Source organism: Sebastes umbrosus, chromosome 12 (genome assembly GCF_015220745.1).
Source record: "Sebastes umbrosus isolate fSebUmb1 chromosome 12, fSebUmb1.pri, whole genome shotgun sequence".
NCBI classification, from domain to species: domain Eukaryota; kingdom Metazoa; phylum Chordata; class Actinopteri; order Perciformes; family Sebastidae; genus Sebastes; species Sebastes umbrosus.
In genome coordinates, this window is record NC_051280.1 from 7,963,517 (window position 1) to 7,986,738 (window position 23,222).

The 23,222-nt window shown below is 40.6% G+C and overlaps 1 protein-coding gene and 1 pseudogene across 1 annotated transcript; one reads left to right on the plus strand and one right to left on the minus strand.

Annotated features, from left to right (window-relative positions):
- Positions 1-23,222, plus strand: part of LOC119498630 — a 30,576-nt pseudogene that overhangs the window by 6,383 nt on the left and 971 nt on the right.
- LOC119498624 (kinectin-like) lies at positions 13,983-16,448 on the minus strand. The gene is made up of 2 exons (XM_037787644.1): positions 14,430-16,448; positions 13,983-14,170 (listed from the first exon to the last, which is right to left on the minus strand). The coding sequence occupies exon 1, from the start codon at positions 16,297-16,299 to the stop codon at positions 14,437-14,439; it is 1,863 nt and encodes a 620-aa protein (XP_037643572.1). The 5' UTR covers positions 16,300-16,448; the 3' UTR covers positions 13,983-14,170; positions 14,430-14,436.

The window sequence follows — 23,222 nt, forward strand, 5'->3', positions numbered from 1 at the left end:
GGATGGTGCTAATTGGCCTGAAATTGTCTCCAAACATTTTCCCATCTGAGACATTTGATTCCCTAAGGTGTGTTGGGTCTCCAATAAACCCTGAAGTAACTGGTGATGTTGTCCTAACAAAATATCATGGCTGGAAACAGCCTTCTGAAATACATTTGTGTCTGCTGAGTCCATAGTTAGGGCCAGATCGTTCTGTTATGTTCTAGTTTACAAAAACGTGGACTCAAAAGCAGCACACCACGAGAGTCTTTAAAGAGTGAACAAAAGAATATTTATTTAAACAAAAACAGGTTGCAGGTTGATCCAGGAGCAGCGTGCAGGAGTGAGCAGGCAGGTAGGTAGTAGCCACAGCTGGCAGATGAACAGACCACGGAGGGTGACGGAACGATCTGGCGATGAGTAGCAGGAAAACCAGGGTATATATACTGCAGGTGTGATGATTGGTAGATTGTTCTCAGCTGCTCCAGCCAAGCCCGCCCAGAGGAGGAGGAGGAGGAGGAAGGCCACACCCCTCAACACACTGACAAACTAGACAAACCAGGGGAAAACACACAAGAGACAAAAGGACAGGGAAACATAGGAAACAAAAGGAAACCCTAGACTACAGGCAGTGATAACATGACAGATCAAACGGTCAAACTATTCAGCGCTGATCAAATATGAATCAATATTCTGTTCCTGTAATGCCTATTTCTTGCCTCAATTGTTTTCAGAATCATCTTGTAGTGTACTGTTTAGCTGGAAAATGAGAGAGTTTGTGACCCGGCAGAGATCTGTTGAAGAAATACCAAGCAACACCCAGCCGGAGAAAATGTTCTAATTTCACAGTACAACAGTACACTACAAGATGTTTCTGAAAACATTTGAGGAGAGAAATAGGCATTACAGTAACAGAATATTGATTTATATTTGATCAGCGCTGCCTAGTTTGATCGTTTGATCGGAGTTCACGAGCAATTGACAGCTGCCGCCGTTGAATGAACAGCCAATAGGAACGCTCTCTCTCTCTGAAATGACCTGTGATTGGCCAAAGTCTCCCCTCACGGGCTAGATTTTTTGGAAGCATGAAAACAGAGCCATGAGGAGGTGCAGAAGTCCAGTTTTCTCTCAGAACACTTGAATTAATTTTTTTTGTTTTTTGTCTGACAGGCCCGACATGTTCAAAACGCGTTTGCTCGGATTGATTTTGAACTAAATCTGTGCAATATTATTAATTATATAAACATATATATTGTTAAGATAACTTTTTGATACAAGTCAACTTACCCATTGCATTTAGGGAGCTGTTTTTGGACAGCTATGTGCACTTGCTAATTTGTTTTTATGACTTCTTAATTGCAGTATTTAGTTGAGGTGTTTCAGCTGACTAAGGTTGGTGGGAGTCGTCTCCTGAGCAGTCAGCCGATTGTAGTTGGTAGTTTATTGGTTTTTGTGACAATAAAAAATTACTTTTCTCTACCAAGTCATGATTTATTTTTTTTTTTTTTCAAATTAGTTGAGTTACTCCTTTTTTTTGTGATCAATTTTTTATTGGTATTTAAGCAAAATGATATAGGGTGGGGTTACAAATTGATAGGTCAACAATGGAGTAAAAAAAGAAGATATATATATAATCACAAATGTCCATGTACTAATCAATACAGAATTGGCAAGTAGCTACAGAAAAAAGAAAAGAAAAGAAAATGAAAAAAACCCAAAAACAAACAAACAAACAAACAAACAGGAAGAAGGAAAATAACAACAAACAACAACAAAAAGTCATTAAAATAAAAACTTCTGCGCCCCCCTTCCCCCACCCCCAAATCCCTCCCTTTTGATTCCCTCCCATCCCACCCACCCTAGACCTTTGGGACACGGTGAACAATTATATGAAGGATTTAATTGTAGTGATTGCTTGTTTCCAATGTGATATATTTTCTCTTTTTGCCAAATGCATGTTTGCAGCCCAGTGTTCCATACCTGCTATATCTAAGAAGTCAAGAAGCCATCTTTGTATATTGACAGAATGTGGAGCTTTCCATCTGCAAGCTATTAGTCGTTTTGCAGCTGTAAGGCCAGCTAACCAGAGACGTCTCTGCTTAACACAGAGTTCCAGGTTGGAGCTGTCATTAAGTAACAGGACTTCAGGTGAATAAGGAATTGTATTTGACAATATGTTTGATAGCATCTCTGCAACCTTTTTCCAGAACTCTGCAACCCTTGGACACCCCCAAACCATATGGAAAAAAGTACCTAATGCATTTTGATTGCATAAGGTGCAGTTTGGTGATGGTAAAGCTTTAAATTTATGCAATATGTGGGGGGTGAAATATGTTCTGTGTATGAAATTGAAATGTATAACTTGATGGTTGGGGTTCCTGGAAGATAGTTGGATGTTCTGCCAGATTAGTTTCCAATTTAGGTTGGAGTTATTTGGAGAGAGGTCCGTCTTCCACAGTCTGTCAATAGTTAGTGGCTTACAGGAGGCCTTATGTAAGATAGAGTATATTTTCGAGACCAGTCCACTAGGGCTGGTAAGAGCTGTGTGAAATGCATGTATGGGAAGAGATATGTTCCAAGGCACACCATAAGTGCGCATCGCTGTGCGGAGTTGAAGATAGAAAAAGAATGATGAGCCAGGTAAATTAAAATGTTTCTGGATGTCTTGGAATGCTTGTAGGCCCTGAGGACTATAGATGTCACCAAGAGTGTGCACCCCTTTACTGCTCCATTGAGAAAACGAAATTGGTTGGCTACCCAAACGGAGGTCAGCATTATTAAAAATGGGAGAGTGAAGATACCAGTTAGACAAAATTTTACAGTGCTTTTCGGCAAGACGCCAGGTAGAGATTACTTCGGTTATAATTGAGCCAAATTTCTCTTTTGATTGTTTGAGTGGAATGTTGGAGTATATCATGTCTTGTAACCTGTGAGGGTGCACCATGTTCTCTTCCATTGGCCTCCAAGACACCTGACAAGCAGGATTTAACCATTTGGAGACAGGATGCAGTACAAACGACCAATGATACCACTGGAAGTTAGGTACACCGAGGCCCCCTTCATCTTTTAGCCTTTGGAGAGTTAATAGTTTCAGTCTTGACTTTTTATTCCCCCATATAAACCTCAACATTAAAGAATTCATTTTTTTCCAGTGGTCTTTAGGTGGTTGTAAAGGTACCATTGAGCTGAGAAAGTTGATTCTTGGGAGGACATTCATTTTAATAGTGGAGATGCGAGAATGGAATGATAATGGGAGGGTTTTCCATCTTTGTAAATCTGCTTCAATCTCTGTCACAAGTACGTTGTAGTTGTTTTTTATAATGTTTGCAATTGAAGGGAAGATTGACACTCCTAAGTATTTGATGTTCTGAACCACCGGAATATTGGATATGGAGGTCAACTGTCTTGCTGAAGCATTGAGTGGGAGTAAAGCAGATTTAGCCCAGTTAACTTTATATCCCGAGATCTGGCTAAAACTATTGAATATATTTAGCAGATGGGTAAGAGACCGAGAGACATCCTGAATAAATAGTAATATATCATCGGCATATAGGGAAATAAAGTGCTTGGTTTTATGCATATTGATAGGTTCATGGCTAACTGATTGTCGGACAGCCTGGGCCACAGGTTCCAGAGAGAGGGCAAATAACAAAGGAGAAAGAGGGCAGCCCTGGCGGGAGCTACGAGATACAAGGAATTGTTTAGAAAAGACGTTCCCCGTCAATACCATAGCAGTGGGATTTGAGTAAAGAACTTGAATCATAGTAATAAAATGATTACCAAAGCCCATGCGGCGTAGTACTGACCATAGAAAATGCCACTCAAGGCGATCAAAAGCCTTCTCCGCATCGAGAGAAAGGATAGCTGTTGAAGAGTCAGTGTTATTAGAAAACTCAATGATATGAAGAAGACGGCGTAGATTGTCTGAGGCAAGGCGATTTTTGATAAAGCCTGTCTGATCCTCATGAATGAGATAATTCATATGCGGTTCCAATCGAGAGGCTAGTGCTTTGGCGTATAGCTTGATATCAGTATTCAGTAGTGATAGTGGTCGATAATTTGAGCAATCCTGTGGATCCTTGCCTTTTTTTAAAAGTAAAGAGATAATGGCTATGTTATTATTTTTGCAAAATGAACCCTTAGAAATTGCAGAAAGAATCATATCCCGTAAGAGAGGTCCTACTTGGGGCCAGAAGGCTAAATAGAATTCTGGAGGTAACCCGTCTAAACCTGGTGACTTGCCTTTGTTCATTGACAGGAGAGCTTTATGGAGTTCAGGTAAAGATAAAGGGGCATCAAGAACAACACGATCCTCCTGAGAAAACTGCGGAAGCTGCAGTGGGTTTAAAAAGCTAGAGCAGGATCGACTGTCGTAATTTATCTCTGATGTATATAGAGATGAGTAGAAGGCCTTAAAGTTATCATTGATTTCTATTGGGTCTGTACACAATTTACCAGTGGCGGATTTAATAGAAGTTATATTTGCTAGTCTTTCGCTGGTTTTAAGTTTTAGTGCCAGTAAGTGACTTGGTTGTGCACCGTTTAAATAATAATTTTGTCTTGTTCTATGCATGAGGAAGTCTGCTCTATGTGTAAGTAAATGATTGAGGTCTTTACGGAGTAGCTCCCTCTTAAGTACCAACTCCGGTGTAACATTCAAGGTCATCATATTTTCTACTTCAGAGATGTCTTTTTCTAATTTCTGAATATGCTGCAGTCTAGATTTGTTTAGATTGGAAGCAAACCCAATTGTTTTATCCCTGATGCATCCCTTCAATGCCTCCCACAGAATACCAGGATCATTCACTGACGGTTTATTAATTGCAATAAATTCATCTAAATGTTCTTTCATTTCATTTTGGAAGATTTCATTCTGCAGTAGAGTAGAGTTAAAACGCCAACGTGCTGCACGTTTAGGGATAGAGAGAATGGTTATTTTACCTGTCACCGCTCTGTGATCCGAGAGAGACATGGGAAGTAATTCAAGATCTGAAATCTTATCATACAGCTGTGTAGAGACAAAAATGTAGTCAATATGGGAAAAGGATTGATGTCGTGAAGAAAAACAGGTAAATTCTTTCACTGAGGGGTGTGACATTCGCCAAGCATCTACAACCGAACAATCTATAGCCCATTTCCTTAATGCACTAGATGCCAGACGTTGTTCTCTTGACTCAGTAATCCCAGTTCTGTCCAAAGAGTGTAGCCAAACTGCATTAAAGCTGCAGTGCGTAGAAATCCGGAAAACGCAAAATCCTGCATCCCCTCGAGCTGCTCTCTCCTCTCTCTCCTCTCTCTCCGCTCTCCCCTCTCTGTCCGAAGCCCCTCCCCCCACACGAGAACGGGCATATGCACGCGCTTCATACGTGCTCGCTATATCTGAGGAGGCTACCGCAGCGAGCTACACATTACCTTCTAACGACATCAACAGTTTGGACTGTCTTTTTGAAAGTCTGTCTTTCTTTTTTTGGGTTGTTTTGAGGTGTAGGCAGTTGCTGCCAATGCTGGAATAGCAAGCTTTCCAGTAGGTTGTTCCGCCATTGACCGAGGCTTTCACTATCTGCAGAGACCAGACGTGAACGCGCATCTCCTTTTGTGGAACAGCCAATAGGAACGCTCTCTCTGAAATGCCCTGTGATTGGTCAAAGTCTGCCGTCACGGGCAAGATTTTCTAAAGCCTGTAAACAGAGCCATGAGGAGGTGCAGAGGTGTAGTTTTCTCTCAGATCACTTGAATTACAATATGCTGAAAGGTTATTATGGAATTTTTGCCAAATTATGCCAAAATATTGTTGCCTACTGCCACTTTAAAGTCACCCCCTGTTATTAGAGAAAATTCTGATAATTCGAGTATTGTATTAGTTAAGTAGTTGTAGAACTCAGCATCAAATACATTCGGTGCATATACAGAAATAAATGCTATTTTGAACCCATTAATTAATGTTTTTATATAAGCAACTCTCCCTTCAGTATCTCTCCCAGATCCCAGATCTGTATATTGAAAGGTGCGTTTGGCGAGGATTATTACACCTCTATTCTTTTTTGTGTTTGAAGAAGATGCAATAACATGGTAGAATCTATTCTGCATTCTGGCAACATCTTTTTCCAATAAGTGTGTTTCTTGTAAAAAGGCCACTTCTACTTTTTTCCTTTTTAATAAATCCATAATGCTTATTCTTTTTTGAGGGATATTTAAGCCTCGCCCATTCCAAGATAGTAGTGTAATGTTAGTCATGAATATGTAAAGAAAACAGCAGTGCTACCAAAGTATGCTCAATAAAGAAAATACAGCTGTTTAATAAAGATAAATAAGGTTGTTTCATCAGGTCCAGTCCCATATTCACGTCTACCGTGTCCCCCGGTCTACTCTTGTTCCCAACCCTGTACTCCTCTGAGAAAAGAGAAGTGTCCCTACAAAAAACAGAACCCATACCCACCCACCCCAAAAATAATTGTGACTGTGAAAAAGACAGTCTGGAAATATAGGGGCTAAAGAACCCACCTTACCCCCTCCCCTTAAGCTGATCCCTTATCTGAGTGGAATATAGTTTAACAAAAACAAACAGGGACAAAATTGCCTAGCTTCAAACAGAAATATTTTGCTATTAATATTTATACTCAGATAAAGTCTGGCATGAATCAAGAAAAACCTAAGTACTGAATATCAAACATCCAACATAAATTGATATCATTTTCCCCATTAGAAAATAATTAACCAAATAGCAGAGATGGCAGAGTTTTAAGTGTTTGCAGGAAAGTCCCGCAGTATGAGTTCGAGAGTCATACAACGTCATCTCCGTCATGCAACGTCACTCGTCACTTGACGCGGAGGTAAACAAACCAGCATGGTACAGTGGTGGAGTAGAGTTGATGTGGAGCGCTCAGATTTTGAGTCTCACCGGTTACGAACTATTCTTCGTGGGTTCGAGGGAATTGAGGAACGTCTCTGCCTCTGCCGGTTCGTTGAAAAGATGTTGCTCAGCGCCGTGGACCAGTTTGATGACGGCGGGGTACAGCAGGAAAGCCTCGTAGCCCAGACCGTGAGCCCGGTTCATGAGCGGATAGCAGGGACGTCCTAGCCTGGCAGTGCAGTCACTGTAGTCCGGTGCGAATCGAACAGTGTGGCCGGCGACTTCCACAGGTGTTCTCCTCGACTCGTTCAGGATGCGATCTCTGTCTGTGAAGCGCAGACACCTCACTATCATGACTCTTGGAGCAGCCGATAAGGGACGCGGCGGTCCGATGCGATGAGCCCGCATTAGCTCCGGTGAATTGTCCGTGAGCCGCGGGAACCACTTGGGGATGTTGGACATCAGGTAAGCCAGTGCGTTTCCCTTCTCCTCTCCCTCTTTCAGGAAGATGAGGCACAGGTTGTCTCGTCTGCTTCTGTCCTCCAGAGCTACGAATTTTTTCTCAAGCTGGTTCAGTATTTGGCTGTGTTGCGATGTGGTGTCTTCAGCGTTCTTGATCCGTGTCTGCAACGTTGCAGTGATTGTACGCTGGGCCTTGATATCCTCAGCATGTTTGGATAGTGTCTCTTGTATGGTTCCCAGTTGAGTTTCTAGACGTTCGAATCTTCCTTTGGAGTTTTTCTCAGCCTGATTGAAGAACTTTTCCAAAGTAGCTTCCAGATAGGCCACTGTCAGCTGGCCTGCGGCGGCGGTCTCATCGTCATCCATTGTTTGTTGTTTGTCAGCTGTCTCTTTGGGCTTGGAATTGCGGAGTCGCGTCGGCATTATAATAGGCGAGGCAGGCAGATATTACTCTGCTTGATTGCAAGTTTGACTGACTAAAACGAGGTCTGATCAAAGGTTTTATAGCAGAAAAGTTTGGGGAGTTTGGGCAGCGTGAGATCTACTCCGCCATCTTGATCACTTCATCTTTCTTTAGTTGAGTTACTCCTTAAACTTACCTCGCAAGCAGCAGAAGTACCCCTTGGTTGGGAGTCGCAGCATTAGACCACCTTGATTACTGGACACTGCAAAGCATATTAAAGCACTAGGGTTTCTTGAGAGCTAGGTCAGATAGTAGTGCATGCTGGAAAGTGTAATCCAACAATCTCTCAATGAAATGGTAGTGAATGCTTGCAAGTAAAATCTGTTTTAACCAAGTGCTTGTTCTTCATCTATCCCTGTGCAGGTGTTCAGCATCCTGGCTGTCCAGCTGCTGTTCACCTTCAGTGTGATGTGTGTGTTCACCTTCTCTGAAGTTGAGGAGATACAGACCGACATGTGCCTCAGCTCCTTCATCATCTTCATCGTGGCGGCCACCGCCCTCAGCTGCTGCAAGTCCTTCAGTCGGCGTCACCCCTGGAACACCGTGGGACTGGTGGGTTACAAATACAGATACAGATACTGTCACAGATATCTACATTTAACATTTACAACTAAACATTTAAATAATAGACTAAGAGCACAGTTAACCCTGACAATATGATAAAAAAAAAATTATAGCTATGTAGTTTAAGGAAATATATATCGGATATGAAACACCCGAGGTCACACAGTAGCTTCCTGGAAAGAAAAGGGAAATGTTTTGGTCAAGTAGGCGAGCTGCTGCCTCAGCTAAATGTTGCTCAATAAAGAGCACTTTTCTTGAAAAACAAAAAAATAGTAATGATCAAACATTTATTTTTATTCACCGCTTGGTTCTCCTCAACATTTAGACTTCTCTTTACATTTAAATGAGCTGTGAGAAAGTGGTACATTTTCTATTGCGTCCAAATGAAAACCTCAGTTTCCTCTAAAGTTGTGTTCACACACTCACAGATTCACTGAGCTGTTGAGGTTTTGATGGCTTTTAAAATGAGGACATCCTGTATTGTGTCACACAATGCAGAGCAAGACACTGGGCCACCTGGCTTTGTCACTACCCAGGGGCAACTCCTTCTCCCCAGGGCTAACACCAATAGTGTTCATGCCTTCAAGAAGAGATTGAATAAATACCTCCTCAGCATGACACTGCAATCCTAAAGTTCAAGGACTTCAAACATGTACAAATCAGCTTCATATATACTCCTGAGTAGCTGCAGAACAGTGATATGCTCTCTGAATGGTATTTATGAAGCTTGTGTCTGCTAAAGTAAAAAAAAAAAAAAAAAAAGGGTTTCTGGTAGAATAAAAGATGTCTGCACTTCACACGTTTTTCATTAAAGGGACTGTTTGTAAGAATCAGAAATTGGTTGTAACAGCGACACCTGTGGCCGTTAAGTCAACGAAAGTCAGTGTCCGGTTGCTCGCACTCGCCCGTGTGCACGCGCTAACTGAATGTGAGCGAGCATCCGTCAAAACAGTGAGGTGACACACATCAGCTAAAACCACAATATCACTATATTTCACCTGCTTGGCAGTAATGTTAGCTGACCAGACGAAGGTCTCTCCATGAATCAATGCTGATCCTAGTGTTGGCTTTTCCTGCTTCAGCCTCCCGACCGCGGTCAGAACAGGGGAAACACCGGCACCCGGTCGGAGACGATAAAGTTTCTCGCTGCGGAGCCCCGTCACTTCACAAGACACGGGAAACCTCTGTTGGTCTGGAGGAGCTGCAGCATTTATTTCTGCACAAACGGCCACTTTACATTCACTAGATATTCTCAGAGCTAAACTAACTCTTCTGCAGTGTGTAGTGTGCGCGCATGAACATGAGGTGGAGCGAGCTGTGAGTGAAGGGAGGCAGGCAGAGGAGCAGAGTACAGCAGAAACTCCGACCCTGGAGACCAAAGCTACGGTCCTCCGAGCGCGGCCAACACTGTTTTGCAAGACGGGCTTCACTAGATATAACTTTGCAGTTTTGGTGCTTCCGTGCGATTTATACGTGTAAGAAGTTACAAACAGTCCCTTTTAGGTCTATGAAAGACAAGGACTATTTAAGGACATTAACAATCTGGATCTGTCTCTGTTTGAAGCAGTTCAACTTGTGAAGCTATCTATGAAGCAAACTATGGGGCAAAAGCTTTCTCAGATGATATTGGAGATGTTTAAAGGGATAGTTTGGGTGTTTTGAAGTGGGGTTGTATGAGATACTTAGCCATAGTAGGTGTATTACCTTTAGATGGCGGTCGGCACGCCCCAAGTTTGGAGAAAAAGACTGAAGTACCGACACCACAGCAAAGCGATGTACTGTTGTGGACGGGGACGACAGAAAAATGTGTTTCAGCCAACTAAAAGAAAGGCTCACCTAAACAATATTATATACATTATATACTATATTTAGAATATTTTCAGCACTTTATCTTGCCGTGGAGCCCTTTCCTTCTCCTTTCAAATTGGGAACTGAACTGAATGTTAGACTTATCCATGCGGACCGTAGCAAAACAGACTTGTTTTGCCAGCTTCTATACTGATAGAAGGCAGTTTAAACTGAAGCCATTTATGTGACCTAAGATTATGACTGTTTTGCAGAAATACAAACTTCTGGCTTAAGTAAGTGAAATTTGACAGAGATGATCTTATAGACTAAAATGTACCAATGTTGTAATATACGCAAAGTGAGGGATGACCACCCTACCATGCTGTATAACCCTTGTGTGGTGTTTGGGGTCTGTGGGACCCGTTTTCAATGTTTACTAAAAGAAAATGATGTGATTCATAATTTTTTCAACCTCAGACTCATTGGCCTTGGCTCATTTTCTATGAAGAACATATAAAAGAACACATTTTTCAATGACTGCACACTGTACATCCCCCTACACAATTATATTACATATGTGATGTTCGGGTCCTCTGGACTCCCAAGGGAGATAAATGTGTGGAAATTGTAGGTGCTGTGTACAGTACCTACACTCTGTCATCCTCTGACCTGGGCCTGCTGTAAGTGTGTGTGTGTGTGTGTGTGTGTGTGTGTGTGTGTGTGTGTGTGTGTGTGTGTGTGTGTGTGCGTGTGTGCGTGTGTGTGTGTGTGTGTGTGTTTTTGTTTCTATATGTGTGTGAGTTTTGTCTTTCTGCTCCTGCTGTTCCCGCATGAGGTTGTTACATTTCAAGCACCGACACCTGTCTGCTTCCACATTCTCGCACATTTTACCCTCTGTCTTGCGGGAACTAGTCTATATTTTCTCACTATATCCCAGCTGCAAATTGGCTGTGTGGCTCCTTATCGCAATCGATCAAGATGGCAAAAAGACTCTCTGCTCAGAGGGCTTTAGAAATGATTTTAGAAGAGAGAGAACTTTTGGAAGATGAAGATGAAGAGGAAGATGAAGAGGAAGAGTTTTCAGAATATTAGGATCACATTTCTGTCAATTCAGAGTCTGACAATGAGTATGAAGAAGAGGATGAGACTGTCCATCAGGCAGCTCAAAAACGAGCCCCTCAGCAGCCAGCAAGTGGAGAAATATGGATGTCAAAAGATGCAACACACACACAGTAAAACTCTGCCCCTCATGTGTTGTATAAGCTGGCATGAATAGGCTATGTGTTCAATGGGGTTCGTGTTGTGTAGACTGACATGAATTTTAATTAAGTTCAAAGAAATAAACATCAATAAAAACATTGTTTCATTTATATTTGTTCAAGATAAATGTTTTTTTCCACCCATATCTTCATTATAATTGATTTTTATTTTTTATTACATTTTATCACAAAAAACAAATAGCACTTTTGTTCATAAATAATATCCTACAGAAGTAAATGGCAAATATTAACCATATGCTGTCTATATTGCTTGTAATTGGGATAAAGTAAACATCTGTTAAGTATTTTTAAATAAATTGTTATGGCTGTATTGATTTAAAAACCCAATAATGGGGTGGGTCCAACTGACCGGCGGACATTGGCTGAGTAACAAAAACATGAACACCACACAAGGGTTATGGTACAATGGTGGGGTGACGTACCTGTGACTGCTGCCATGAAGCTGTATGGACATAGAAACAACACCAATCTCTTATCATTTGACACTGATAGGCATTTCCCTGAATTGCTTGTTTTGCCCGCAAGGGGAAAATAAAGTTTCTGTCTTTCAAGATAATCAAATATGCAGCATTTCAATGAGATTTTAAAGTCTAAACAGCAGACCGGAAGGTGCGGGCCTGAGCCCTGGGAGACTCTTTTAGTGATGGGCTGCTGTGGAGAAACTGCTCAGAGAGATGCTGGTACTCCAGCTGTTTATGCACTCCATAAATAAACTGAGAGCTTGGTGGACACTCTTTCAATATTAAAAGTTCTTTGTCCCAGAAATATCACAGCTCCGTTACAGGCAACATGAATGGGTATATAGGTACCATAAAGCATTAAATACAGATACTTTAGACGTTATTGTAATTATTTAATTTATTCCTTGATATTAAAATCTGTTTTTCGAAGGAGGCCAAGGTAGCACACCATTACAAGGTTACTGAAGTAAACGTATATACTTGTGTAAACTAAATAGAGGTCTATTTGTTTTTGGTGGCTTGGACTTAGCAGTCTTTAGAACGCACATTGTTAGTATTAAGAAATAAATACGAAATATGAAGCCAAGGACGTTTGAACATAGTCCCTCAGTCTTTCCATTTCTAAGTCATGCCTACCATCTAGTGTTTGGAAGAGGAAGTGACATGTGATCATTGAGAGATACATACTATCAATACACTGCATATAATTCTGTCATCTACCCACTGTGGAACTAAAACTAACTTGAGAAATGCTTTGGCAGTTTGGGGTGGAAGAGGAGGGCTAAAAGCAGTTAGACAGTTACTGCACCGGCACATCTGTTTAATCAGGGGGAGACCGACCTAGGCAGGACTCACTTGACCTTACACGAGACTGACACAGGGGATGCCAGTCTTAAAGTTAAACTGTCCCTTGGACAGTAACTTGTTTTTCCACGCTACTCCAGAACCTCGGGCATTTCATCTTTGCTGAGGGCGTGATGGCAGATCCTGCTAAGGTGGAGGGTTAGGGAACGTCCTGTCCGTAAAAACATGCCGAGGTTCAGTGCTTCAAGTTGTAGCCAGGCTTCCTCTTGGACTGCTTCATGATGAAGAGGCCGTGGCTCGGGTGGCTGGGATCAGCGATGATCTTGTTTGCCTTGGTTATACATCTCTTGGTGTATATGTCCTCCAAGTTAGGCAGCACTCCACCTGTGAGCCGTTGGGCCGACCGCACCACTCTCTGAAGCCGCCGTCGATCCTGATCGGAGCAGTTGCCATACCAGGTGGTGATGCAGCCGGTCATGATGCTCTCAATAGAGGGCTAACCACATATTATAGGCATTTTGTAAAAGGTTTTGCAGCCATTGCTCGCCCTTTGCACCAGCTCGCAGAGAAAGGGAGGCACTTCCAATGGAGTGAGGCCTGTAAGAGCGCTTTTAATGGTGACATTATTTTCAAGAAAGGAAGGTTCTTTGAACCTAGTTTGAGGATTGATTTGTTAATCTTGGATGAAGTGATCTTGTGTGCTCTTATTTTGAAATAAAGGCCCACTGAGTAGAGGGTTGAAACCAAGATCAGTGTTCATATGATTGGTTGAGTGTTGATGTTCATGTGATTGCAGTTACATGAGTTAGGTGTGCTGGGAACCCTCCCAGCATGCACTGGGGCAATAGAGCCATGGACATAAGTCTCATTTTATGTGTTCTTTTATTTTAACTTGTTCTACATTGTGCTCCACAATGTTTCCACACTGTCATCGCTGTTGAACAATTAGATATTACCAGTGAATATGGTTTGGCTACAAGTGATGTCAGTGCATGATTGGTGGAGGTTCCCCTTGAGTGTGCAGGAGACTTTACATTTTTAATAAGTTCATATATATCTATATATATCTATATAGATATATATAGATATATACACTCTTCTACCATTCTTACTACAATTTTCTTTATTACAGTAATATTTTACATAATGTGTGTATGCAACATAAATGTATTACATGTTTCTTTGTATGTAAAGTGTTCATTTTGTATTTCGTTTTTCAATTTTGTCATTATTATGATACTTAAGTGTTCTTATTTAATTTATTTTTTGATTTACAGATTCCATACCCTTCAAAATTCTTGTTGTTATTAATTTTTATTTTTTTAATTTTTTTTAAACATTCACACCGATGGCTCAGCCTTCGGGAGCAATTTTGGGTTCAGTATCTTGCTCAAGGACACTTCAACATGCGGACCGGAGGAGCCGGGGATCGAACTACTAATCGTCACGATTAGTAGTTCGATCCTCTCTACCTCCTGAACCACAGCCGCCCGTACCTCTCACCCACTATGAGCCTTCACAGCTCACGTTAGGTGAGAGGTCATGATTCACACTCACACCTAGGCTGCATGTCTTTGGACTGTGGGAGGAAACCAGAGCACCCGGAGTCAACCCATGCAGACACGGAGAGAACATGCAAACTCCACACGGAAAGGCCTGCCTCCTGTGAGGTGACAGTGCTCACCACTGCACCACCGTGCCCATACATTTAGAAATATAAATTATGTTTATCATATTCATAATCTATATTTCTAAAGTGGAGTTGTAGTTTGTAGGGATTGTAGTTTAGAAGCTAATGCCATAGAGGTCTAGAGCTATGTCTATACCTGCAGTGGCCATGGCAAGAGGAAGACCTACAATCAGTACAAGTTTAGCACAGCGGCGCAAGAAACTTCTGGTCCGAGACCCAGAAGCTGGAGACTCTGGGAGGCTCTCATCCCTCTGATCCCCAGATTTAGCGTCATAGAAGGTCTCATCGCTCTGATCCTCAGATGCAGTGTCATAGAAGCTCTCATCGCTCTGATTCTCAGATGCAGTGTCATAGAAGCTCTCATCGCTCTGATTCTCAGATGCAATGTCATAGAAGCTCTCATCGCTCTGATTCTCAGGTGCAGTGTCATAGAAGGTCTCCTTGCTCTGATCCTCAGATGCAGTGTCATAGAAGCTCTCCTCGCTCTGATTCTCAGGTGCAGTGTCATAGAAGCTCTCCTTGCTCTGATCCTCAGATGCAGTGTCATAGAAGGTCTCCTCGCTCTGATCCTCAGATGTAGCGTAAAAGAAGGTCTCAGTGCTCTGAATCTCAACTGTAGCGCCAAAGAAGGTCTCATCGCTCTGATCCCCAGGTGTCGTCTCAGAGAAGTTCTCATCTCTCTGCTGCTCAACGCCAGCTACTATCTCCACCCCCTGCCTCACCTTTTGCTGGCGTTTAAGTTCACAGACTGATTGCTTCAAATCGGTTGTTAGGGTGTGATATTCTTCTAACTGTTTCTTATAAATACCAATTTGCCTGGTTTGGATTGTTATGTGATTGTCCATTCGGTGCATGTGTTCATTATCCACCTGCACTTGGTTCTGGAGATACTGAACAGTTGTCTTCAGCTTTCTCTTGTCCTCATTTTCTTTTGCTGTCAGAGACTCAAGTCGAGCCAGCTCATCGAAGGCGCTCCTGTTCTGCTCACTCAGAGAGGCTTCCTTTTTCTGAAGATCATGCAGTGCTTGATTCAACTCTTTTGTCAGCTTCTGTATTTCCTCATCTTTATCCCTGATGGTGGCGCTCATGTTCTGCTCACTCAGAGAGACTTCCTTTTTCTGAAGATCACGCAGTGCATTCCCCAACTCTTTTCCAATAGAGATCAGATTCTGTATTTTCTCTTTTTTATCCCTGATGAGTTCCTGACCTTTTCTTAACTGGTGCTGAAGATCACAGACTACTGCCAACAAACGTTCAGTCTCTTCTTGTTTCAGTGATTCAAGGTGGCCCACCTTCGCAATAAGGCTCCGGTTCTCATCAGCTGTGATTTTCTTGGTTTTCTGCAGTTCTTTAACTTGTTCCCACAAATTCTCATTCTCTGTCTTTCTTGCGCCTATCTGAGATTCAAGCAGGGCCAGTTGATCAGTCAAGGTCTTATCGATGTTTTCGGTCTTCCTCTGCATCGTCTGGGTCAGTTGATCAAGTCTGACCACCTTCTTTTTGTCATGCTGAGCTGCATGATGCTTGGCGTTATATGCTTTCCTCAGGTCTTCAATCTCTGCTTGGTTTACCTTGTCCAGATGTTGAAGTCTGGCCACCTCAGCAGTCTCTGTCTCCAGCTCTCTTTTCTGGGTGTTATTTTTCTTTGTGATGTCGTCTAAGTCCACCTGAAGTGCCCTTATTAAGGAATCCAGCGTCCCCTTTTCCTTTATCTCCCTTTTCGTTTGCGTCCTTGCATCCATCAGTTGGTGTTGCAGATCTTGCACAAGTTGCAGGTGCCTGACACTTTCCTTCCTCATTTTTTCCAACTCCACTGTCAGCAACTGTTTCTCTAACTCCAGTTGGTTAGGTTGAGATTGGCGATAAAAGACTTTTGGAAGCTGTTTAAGCTCCTCTGACGCATGGAGGCGACGGGATTTCTCCATCTGTGGGCCGTTGAGGAAATTATTTGGATACATCGCTGTCCTCAAAACTCTTCAAAGTGCAGGTTTGCCTGATGTGAAAAATAATGAGAATCCCTGGGTTGGCTGGCTATAGGTGTAGTCCTAAACACACTTCCTTTGATCTGATGTGATCAGATACTCATCAAAGTGACGTCATTACAATCCAGCGGCTTAGATCGTGACGTCATGACATTGCAGCGGCATTGCTCGTGACGTCATGACATTCGTGCACCTTTCCACGCATGCGCATAGAATGTCATGGCGCCGCATCATGACATTCTATGCGCATCTTTCATCAGAGGATATTTTCCAACCTCACACAGGTGTGAACTGTGTGGAGAACATCAGGTATTTCTAGTCCCAATAACGAATTCACTTTAGAAGTCACGTTTTTGTTTTCTCTGAAATGCTTTTTCAAATTTCCTTGCAAATCACTCCAAGAAGTGCAATATTGGGAGTTATCGAGGCTATATCAAAGGAGAATGGACGATCAGATTATAGGAAGTGTATGACATTTAAAAAAAATCTGAGATAGACACATAATGGCGACTGAAAGACTGATAAAACATTTGAAAAGTTGCATTAATTTGTTAGAATAATTTGTAGTGATAAATAAAGCTTATGTTACTTCTTAATGTAACTTAATGTGAACCTACCCACCTTTCATTATTTATTCACCTCTAATTTCCTTTTGATGAAATTTCTTTCTTTTTTTTTTTACTTAGTGGGATATATTCTTCAAGATCAAATTAAATCAAGATCAATTCCATCCCGATGTGAATATAAGGACAGGTCTGCATGCGCGCAGGAACGTATTTTATGTATCATAACAGGCTTAAAATGTATATAGGCTTAAAACTAGGGCTACCTTGTTGTGCTTTATTTAGGCTAGCATGCATTAATGTTTGGTCATGTTTCAGATACAGTAGATGTCCGTCCTGTCTGTCCTCAGATTTCGTGGCTGTAGGCTCCTTTGGCGCACCTGTGGCGCTTTTGGGCACGTTGTGAGAACAGAAAGAATACGTGGTTAGGTGGGTGCGTTAGAGGCTGTGACAATCAGGGTTAATCCACTAGACAGTTTGGGAATCCTGTGAGAGTTTTCCTCAGAGAAAATCGTCTGTTACGTGCAGAGTTTCACATACAAAACAACAGCTGAAATATGCTGCCAAGAACAGATAATGACTCTTTTTAAACTAATCCACCCTGACATGTTGAAGATCTGAAGGTCACCATGTTCCCCCGTGCGTAATAGTGATTAATCATATTAATCCATACGATAACAATCCGCAGTTAAATACCACCGTAGAGCTTTAAATAAAATGAGAGTCAAATTCAAATGTGGTCTAGTTTTTTGCATGTTGTTTTTCTTAGATTTGACTGTTTTACTTTGCTCACAATTTTGGGACCTACAGACGTAGGCAAAATTGTTGGTACCCTTCCGTTAAAGAAAGAAAAACCAACAATGGTCACTGAAATAACTTGAAACTGACAAAAGTAATAATAAATAAAAATTCACTGAAAATTAACTAATGAAAATCAGATATTGTTTTTGAATTATGGTTCAGCAGAATCATTTAAAAAAACAAACTAATGAAACTGGCCTAGACAAAAATGATGGTACCATTAACTTAATATTTTGTTGCACAACCTTTTGAGGCAATCACTGCAATCAAGTGATTTCTGTAACTCTCAATGAGACTTCTGCACCTGTCGACAGGTATGTTGGCCCACTCCTCGTGAGCAAACTGCTCCAGCTGTCTCAGGTTTGAAGGGTGCCTTCTCCAGACTGCATGTTTCAGCTCCTTCCACAGATGTTCAATAGGATTTAGATCAGGGCTCATAGAAGGCCACTTCAGAATAGTCCAATGTTTTGTTCTTAGCCATTCTTGGGTGTTTTTAGCTGTGTTTCGGGTCATTATCCTGTTTGAGGACCCATGACCTGCAACTGAGACCAAGCTTTCTGACACTGGGCAGCACATTTTGCTCCAGAATGCCTTGATAGTCTTGAGATTTCATTGCACCCTGCACAGATTCAAGACACCCTGTGCCAGATGCAACAAAGCAGCCCCATAACATAACCGAGCCTCCTCCATGTTTCACATTAGGTACAGTGTTCTTTTCTTTGTATGCTTCATTTTTGCGTCTGTGAACATAGAGCTGATGTGACTTGCCAAAAAGCTCCAGTTTTGTCTCATCTGTCCAAAGGACATTCTCCCAGAAGCTTTGTGGCTTGTCAATATGCATTTTGGAAAATTCCAGTCTCGCTTTTTTATGATTTGGTGTCCTCCTCGGTTGTCTTCCATTAAGTCCACTTTGGCTCAAACAGTGACGGATGGTGCGATCTGACACTGATGTACCTTGACCTTGGAGTTCACCTCTAATCTCTTTGGAAGTTGTTCTGGGCTCTTTGGTTACCATTCGTATTATCCGTCTCTTCAATATGTCATCAATTGTCCTCTTGCGGCCACGTCCAGGGAGGTTGGCTACAGTCCCATGGACCTTAAACTTCTGAATAATATGAGCAGCTGTAGTCACAGGAACATCAAGCTGCTTGGAGATGGTCTTATAGCCTTTACCTTTAACATGAAGGTCTATAATGTTCTTTCTGATCTCCTGAGACAACTCTCTCCTTAGCTTTCTGTGGTCCATGTTCAGTGTGGTACACACCATGATACCAAACAGCACAGTGACTACTTTTCACCCTTTAAATAGGCAGACTGACTGATTACAAGTTTGAAGATACCTGTGATGCTATTTACAGGACACACCTTAGTTTAACATGTCCCTATGGTCAAATTATTTTACATCTTTTCTAGGGGTACCATCATTTTTTGTCCAGGTCAGTTTCATTAGTTTGTTTTTTAAAATGATTCTGTTGAACCACAATTCAAAAACAATGTCTGATTTTCATTAGTTCATTTTCAGTAATTTTTTATTTATTATTACTTTTGTCAGTTTCAAGTTATTTCAGTGACCATTGTGGGTTTTTCTTTCTTTAACGGAAGGGTACCAACAACTTTGCCTACGTCTGTAATTGTCGCCTCTTTAATCTTCACATTGCGACATTAATGTGATCCTGGTAATGATCCACAAAAAGATTATGATTTTAAAAATAACAGTTTTGTTTCTGGGAGCAATGCTATAAAATTGAACCCAATCTCTAACACTTAAACTGGAATCATGTTGGCGGAGTAAAAAGGAGTAAAAATCAGTGTCAATTCAGCATAAAGGCTCCTGTGGATACCCATTTTTCCAGAGCCTATATTTGGTTCTGGAATAGGCTATTGTAAATAGAAATATGTAGCCTATAATACTTTATTTTTCTGTACCATTATTTAGCTTTGATCAGTTGAAAACCTTTAGCTGAGGTGAAGGCAGGCAGTCATGCCAGGATATTTATGTAGTGTGTTTGTCTTTTGACCATCCTGGATTTCTTAAATTACTGGAATGTATTTTTTAAGATAAAATTAAATCCTTAGGATTTGTTTAATTTGGGTAACCTGATGGGAATATAGGATACATGCGCAAACTGCAAAACTGAAAAGTAAAAAACATAGACATACAGGCATAAAATGTATAGGCTTATTACTTTGCTGTGTTTTATTTAAACATTTATTCCATACTATCCCTTTAATACACTGAATTTTGTGCCTACAGGTTGTGGTCACCCTGTGCTTGTCACATATGGTGGGAACCATCGCCTCCTTCCACGACACCACTGCTGTAGCCATCACTATGGGAGCAACACTGGCCATTTCTTTCGCAATCCTTGCATTCTCTGCACAGGTCAGACAACCAGGCTGAACAAATGTTTCCTGTATACAGATATCATGATCTGTGTTTATTGTAAGCAGATAGATGTGCAGACATTTCATTGGCCTCACGTATCAGCTTGGAAGTTATAGCTTTCATATGTTTCTTGTAAGGAACATCCAAAATTTGACTTTAGGAGGATACATATTGCAAGCGCTGGAAAACAGTATCAGAGGAGGCATAAAGTGAAGGTAGAGCTGAAACGATTAGTCGATTAAAGTGGCAGTAGGCAGTATATTTTTGGCATCATTGGGCAGAAATTCCATAATAACCTTTCAGCATATTGTAATTCAAGTGTTCTGAGAGATAACTAGACTTCTGCACATCCTCGTGGCTCTGTTTTCAGGCTTTAAAAAAATCTATTATCTATCTATCTATCTTTGACCAATCACAGGTCATTTCAGAGAGAGAGCGTTCCTATTGGCTGTGCTCCGGTCATGTGACCGGTACTTGACTTCCTTCAAGCCATCTCAACCTGATCTCAGCATGGCTGCCGGGTCACAAACTTTCTAATTTTACAGCTTAACCGTGCACTACAAGATGATTCTGAAAACATTTGAGGAGAGAAATAGGTATTAACGTAACATAATATACATAAACAGGGTATAGAGACCGTTTCATAAAAAATAACTTTTTTTAATCATATTTGCTCCAATCTCGCCGACTTCAGCTTTAATTAATGAAGATGCTTGACAGAAATTTAGTCAGCAACTATTCTGACAATAAATTAATCAACCTTTAAAGAAAAACAAAATTAACGTTTCTTTGGTTCCAGCTTTTCTAATTCAAAGATTTGATAGATTTTATCTTTTTATATCATTGTAAAGTTAATATCTCTTTGGTTTTTCGCCTGTTGGTCAACTAAAACAAAAGTTTTAAAGATGTCACCTTGGGCTCTGCAGGGTAGAAAGAGTATTTTCTGACAGTTTATGGACTAAAAAAATATCTATGAATGGAGAAAATACTCAGAAGATTTATTGATTATTAAAATTACCGGTTCAGATGTGTTCTCTATGACAGCTGTTTTTACTCAACTGTATCCACTGTACAAACAACTACAGTATATCCCTTTTATATTCCAGGTCTTATTAAAAACATGTTGAATTTAAGCCATTATGTGCAAATCCTGTTTTAGATACTGTGTTATGAATCCAATCTTCAACACTATGCTCCAAAATACTTGATTATTACCTGCGTCAAAGGATTTATCTGTCGAATGCTCATTTCGTGCAGTGAGATGCAGGATTACATACTCATTAGGCTATAAGGCTAGTGTGCAATAAATAATATCAATTAAAAATAAAAAAATATATATAAAGAAATAAACGCTAAAAAAACAAAATAAAAAATTATAAATGTGTAGTAAAAATATTCAAATGTGTATGTTTATAGTGGCGCAATGTGCAAGTTCTCAGTATAAAATTATTTTTTTTAATTAAATTTTATAAATTATTTTTTATGTATATTGATCAACACATCATGTATTGTCTGTTATTATTGTTTTCTTTATTGCTGTTGTTGTTGTTGTCTATATTAAGAAATATAAAGAAAAAAATGTATTAATGAAATGAATTAACGTACTAATGTCTTCCTCTGTTATTTGCAGACTTATGATTTCACTATTTGGTACGGTGTTCTGCTGATTCTGACTGTGGCCGTGATCATGTTTGGGTTCTTGCACCTTCTACTACTTGTACATCACTGATGTGGCCTATGGATTTCTGGGTGCTCTGCTGTATTCACAGGTATGGGAGAAAAGAACAACGTTTACATGTATATGATAATACTGCTATCTAAAGTAGAGGTAGATATGACGTTTTACAAACTATTGTTATCGGTGGAACTGGGCTCTGATAGTGACTGATGGCTGCACAGCCTCCACCAGTCATACAGAGACGTAAATCACCGTTTTGCTTGGAGGCTCCATACACAAAGTCAAGGTAGAGGGAAAAAAAAAAATTATCTCGAATAAATAACGTAACACTATCAGCTCTTTGTCCACGATACAAGACAGGCAGACAGGCAGGAAAATAAATTATTCAACTGCTACTGTAACTTGCTTACCAATTCAGCCACGTACTGTAACTTATCCATAAAATGATATCACACACTTTAGGATCCTCTTTACCACGGGAAGATACACAAGCATTAATATTTGTAAGAGTGGCATTTAATAAGGTAACGGGATGCACAACAGAAGTAATCGTGGCCAGTCATACTGTAAACCACAGAACAGCACATCGCCCATTGTAAATAAATAGAACATAATGCAACAATGTAAGCCACCAAATCACACTTCAGGATATTCTCTTACGAATTATTAAATTCAGAGTGACAAAATTTTTTATTAAAAACGCTGTATGCACAAGTAGTCGACTAGACTGCTGCAGAAGTAAAGAAGATATCGGCTTTTCCTGCTCCAAACTATCGATATTATATCTGCCTTTAAAAATCCACTATCGGTCGACCTCTAATCTAAAGGAATGTACAAACATGACTTATACAGCACTTCCTCTGCTATTAAGTAAAAGGAACTAAATTATATCAAATACACTTCTGTTGTCCTGGTCACGTCAGTAGGTTAAACAGTGCAATCACTGATAAAAGCATTCATTCACTCATTCATCCACTGCAGCTATGAATAATTCTTCTGAGAGAAAAAGGAAGCTCTGTGTGGTGTCAAAATGCTTTTTTTTTTACATTTAACCTTGTGACTTAGTTTTATTTTAAAGCAAAAGAGTGTACAGTTGTGAAATAAGCTTCTTTATCAAACACATTAAAGGCCCTGCACTCCCACACACGGTGCTTTTATTAAAGGCAAAATGAAAAAACAATGTATAGACTCTAGGGCTGACTCCCATGCTTTGAAGCTTTGACCGTTGCCATGGTAATCAACCTCCAAATCAGTATTTAAATGCTTTGTGCTATATATATATACATATATATATACACAGTACATGTATGTATGCATATGTATATGTATATATATATATATATATATATATTTTTTTTTTTTTCTTTTTCAGTGCTCCAATGACGCGATGAAGCGTCAACCAATCGTTTATGTTTCACCCTGGTTCCGTTCGATCAAAAAGAAAATGCCGTTAGCCAGTTCCCAGTGCTAT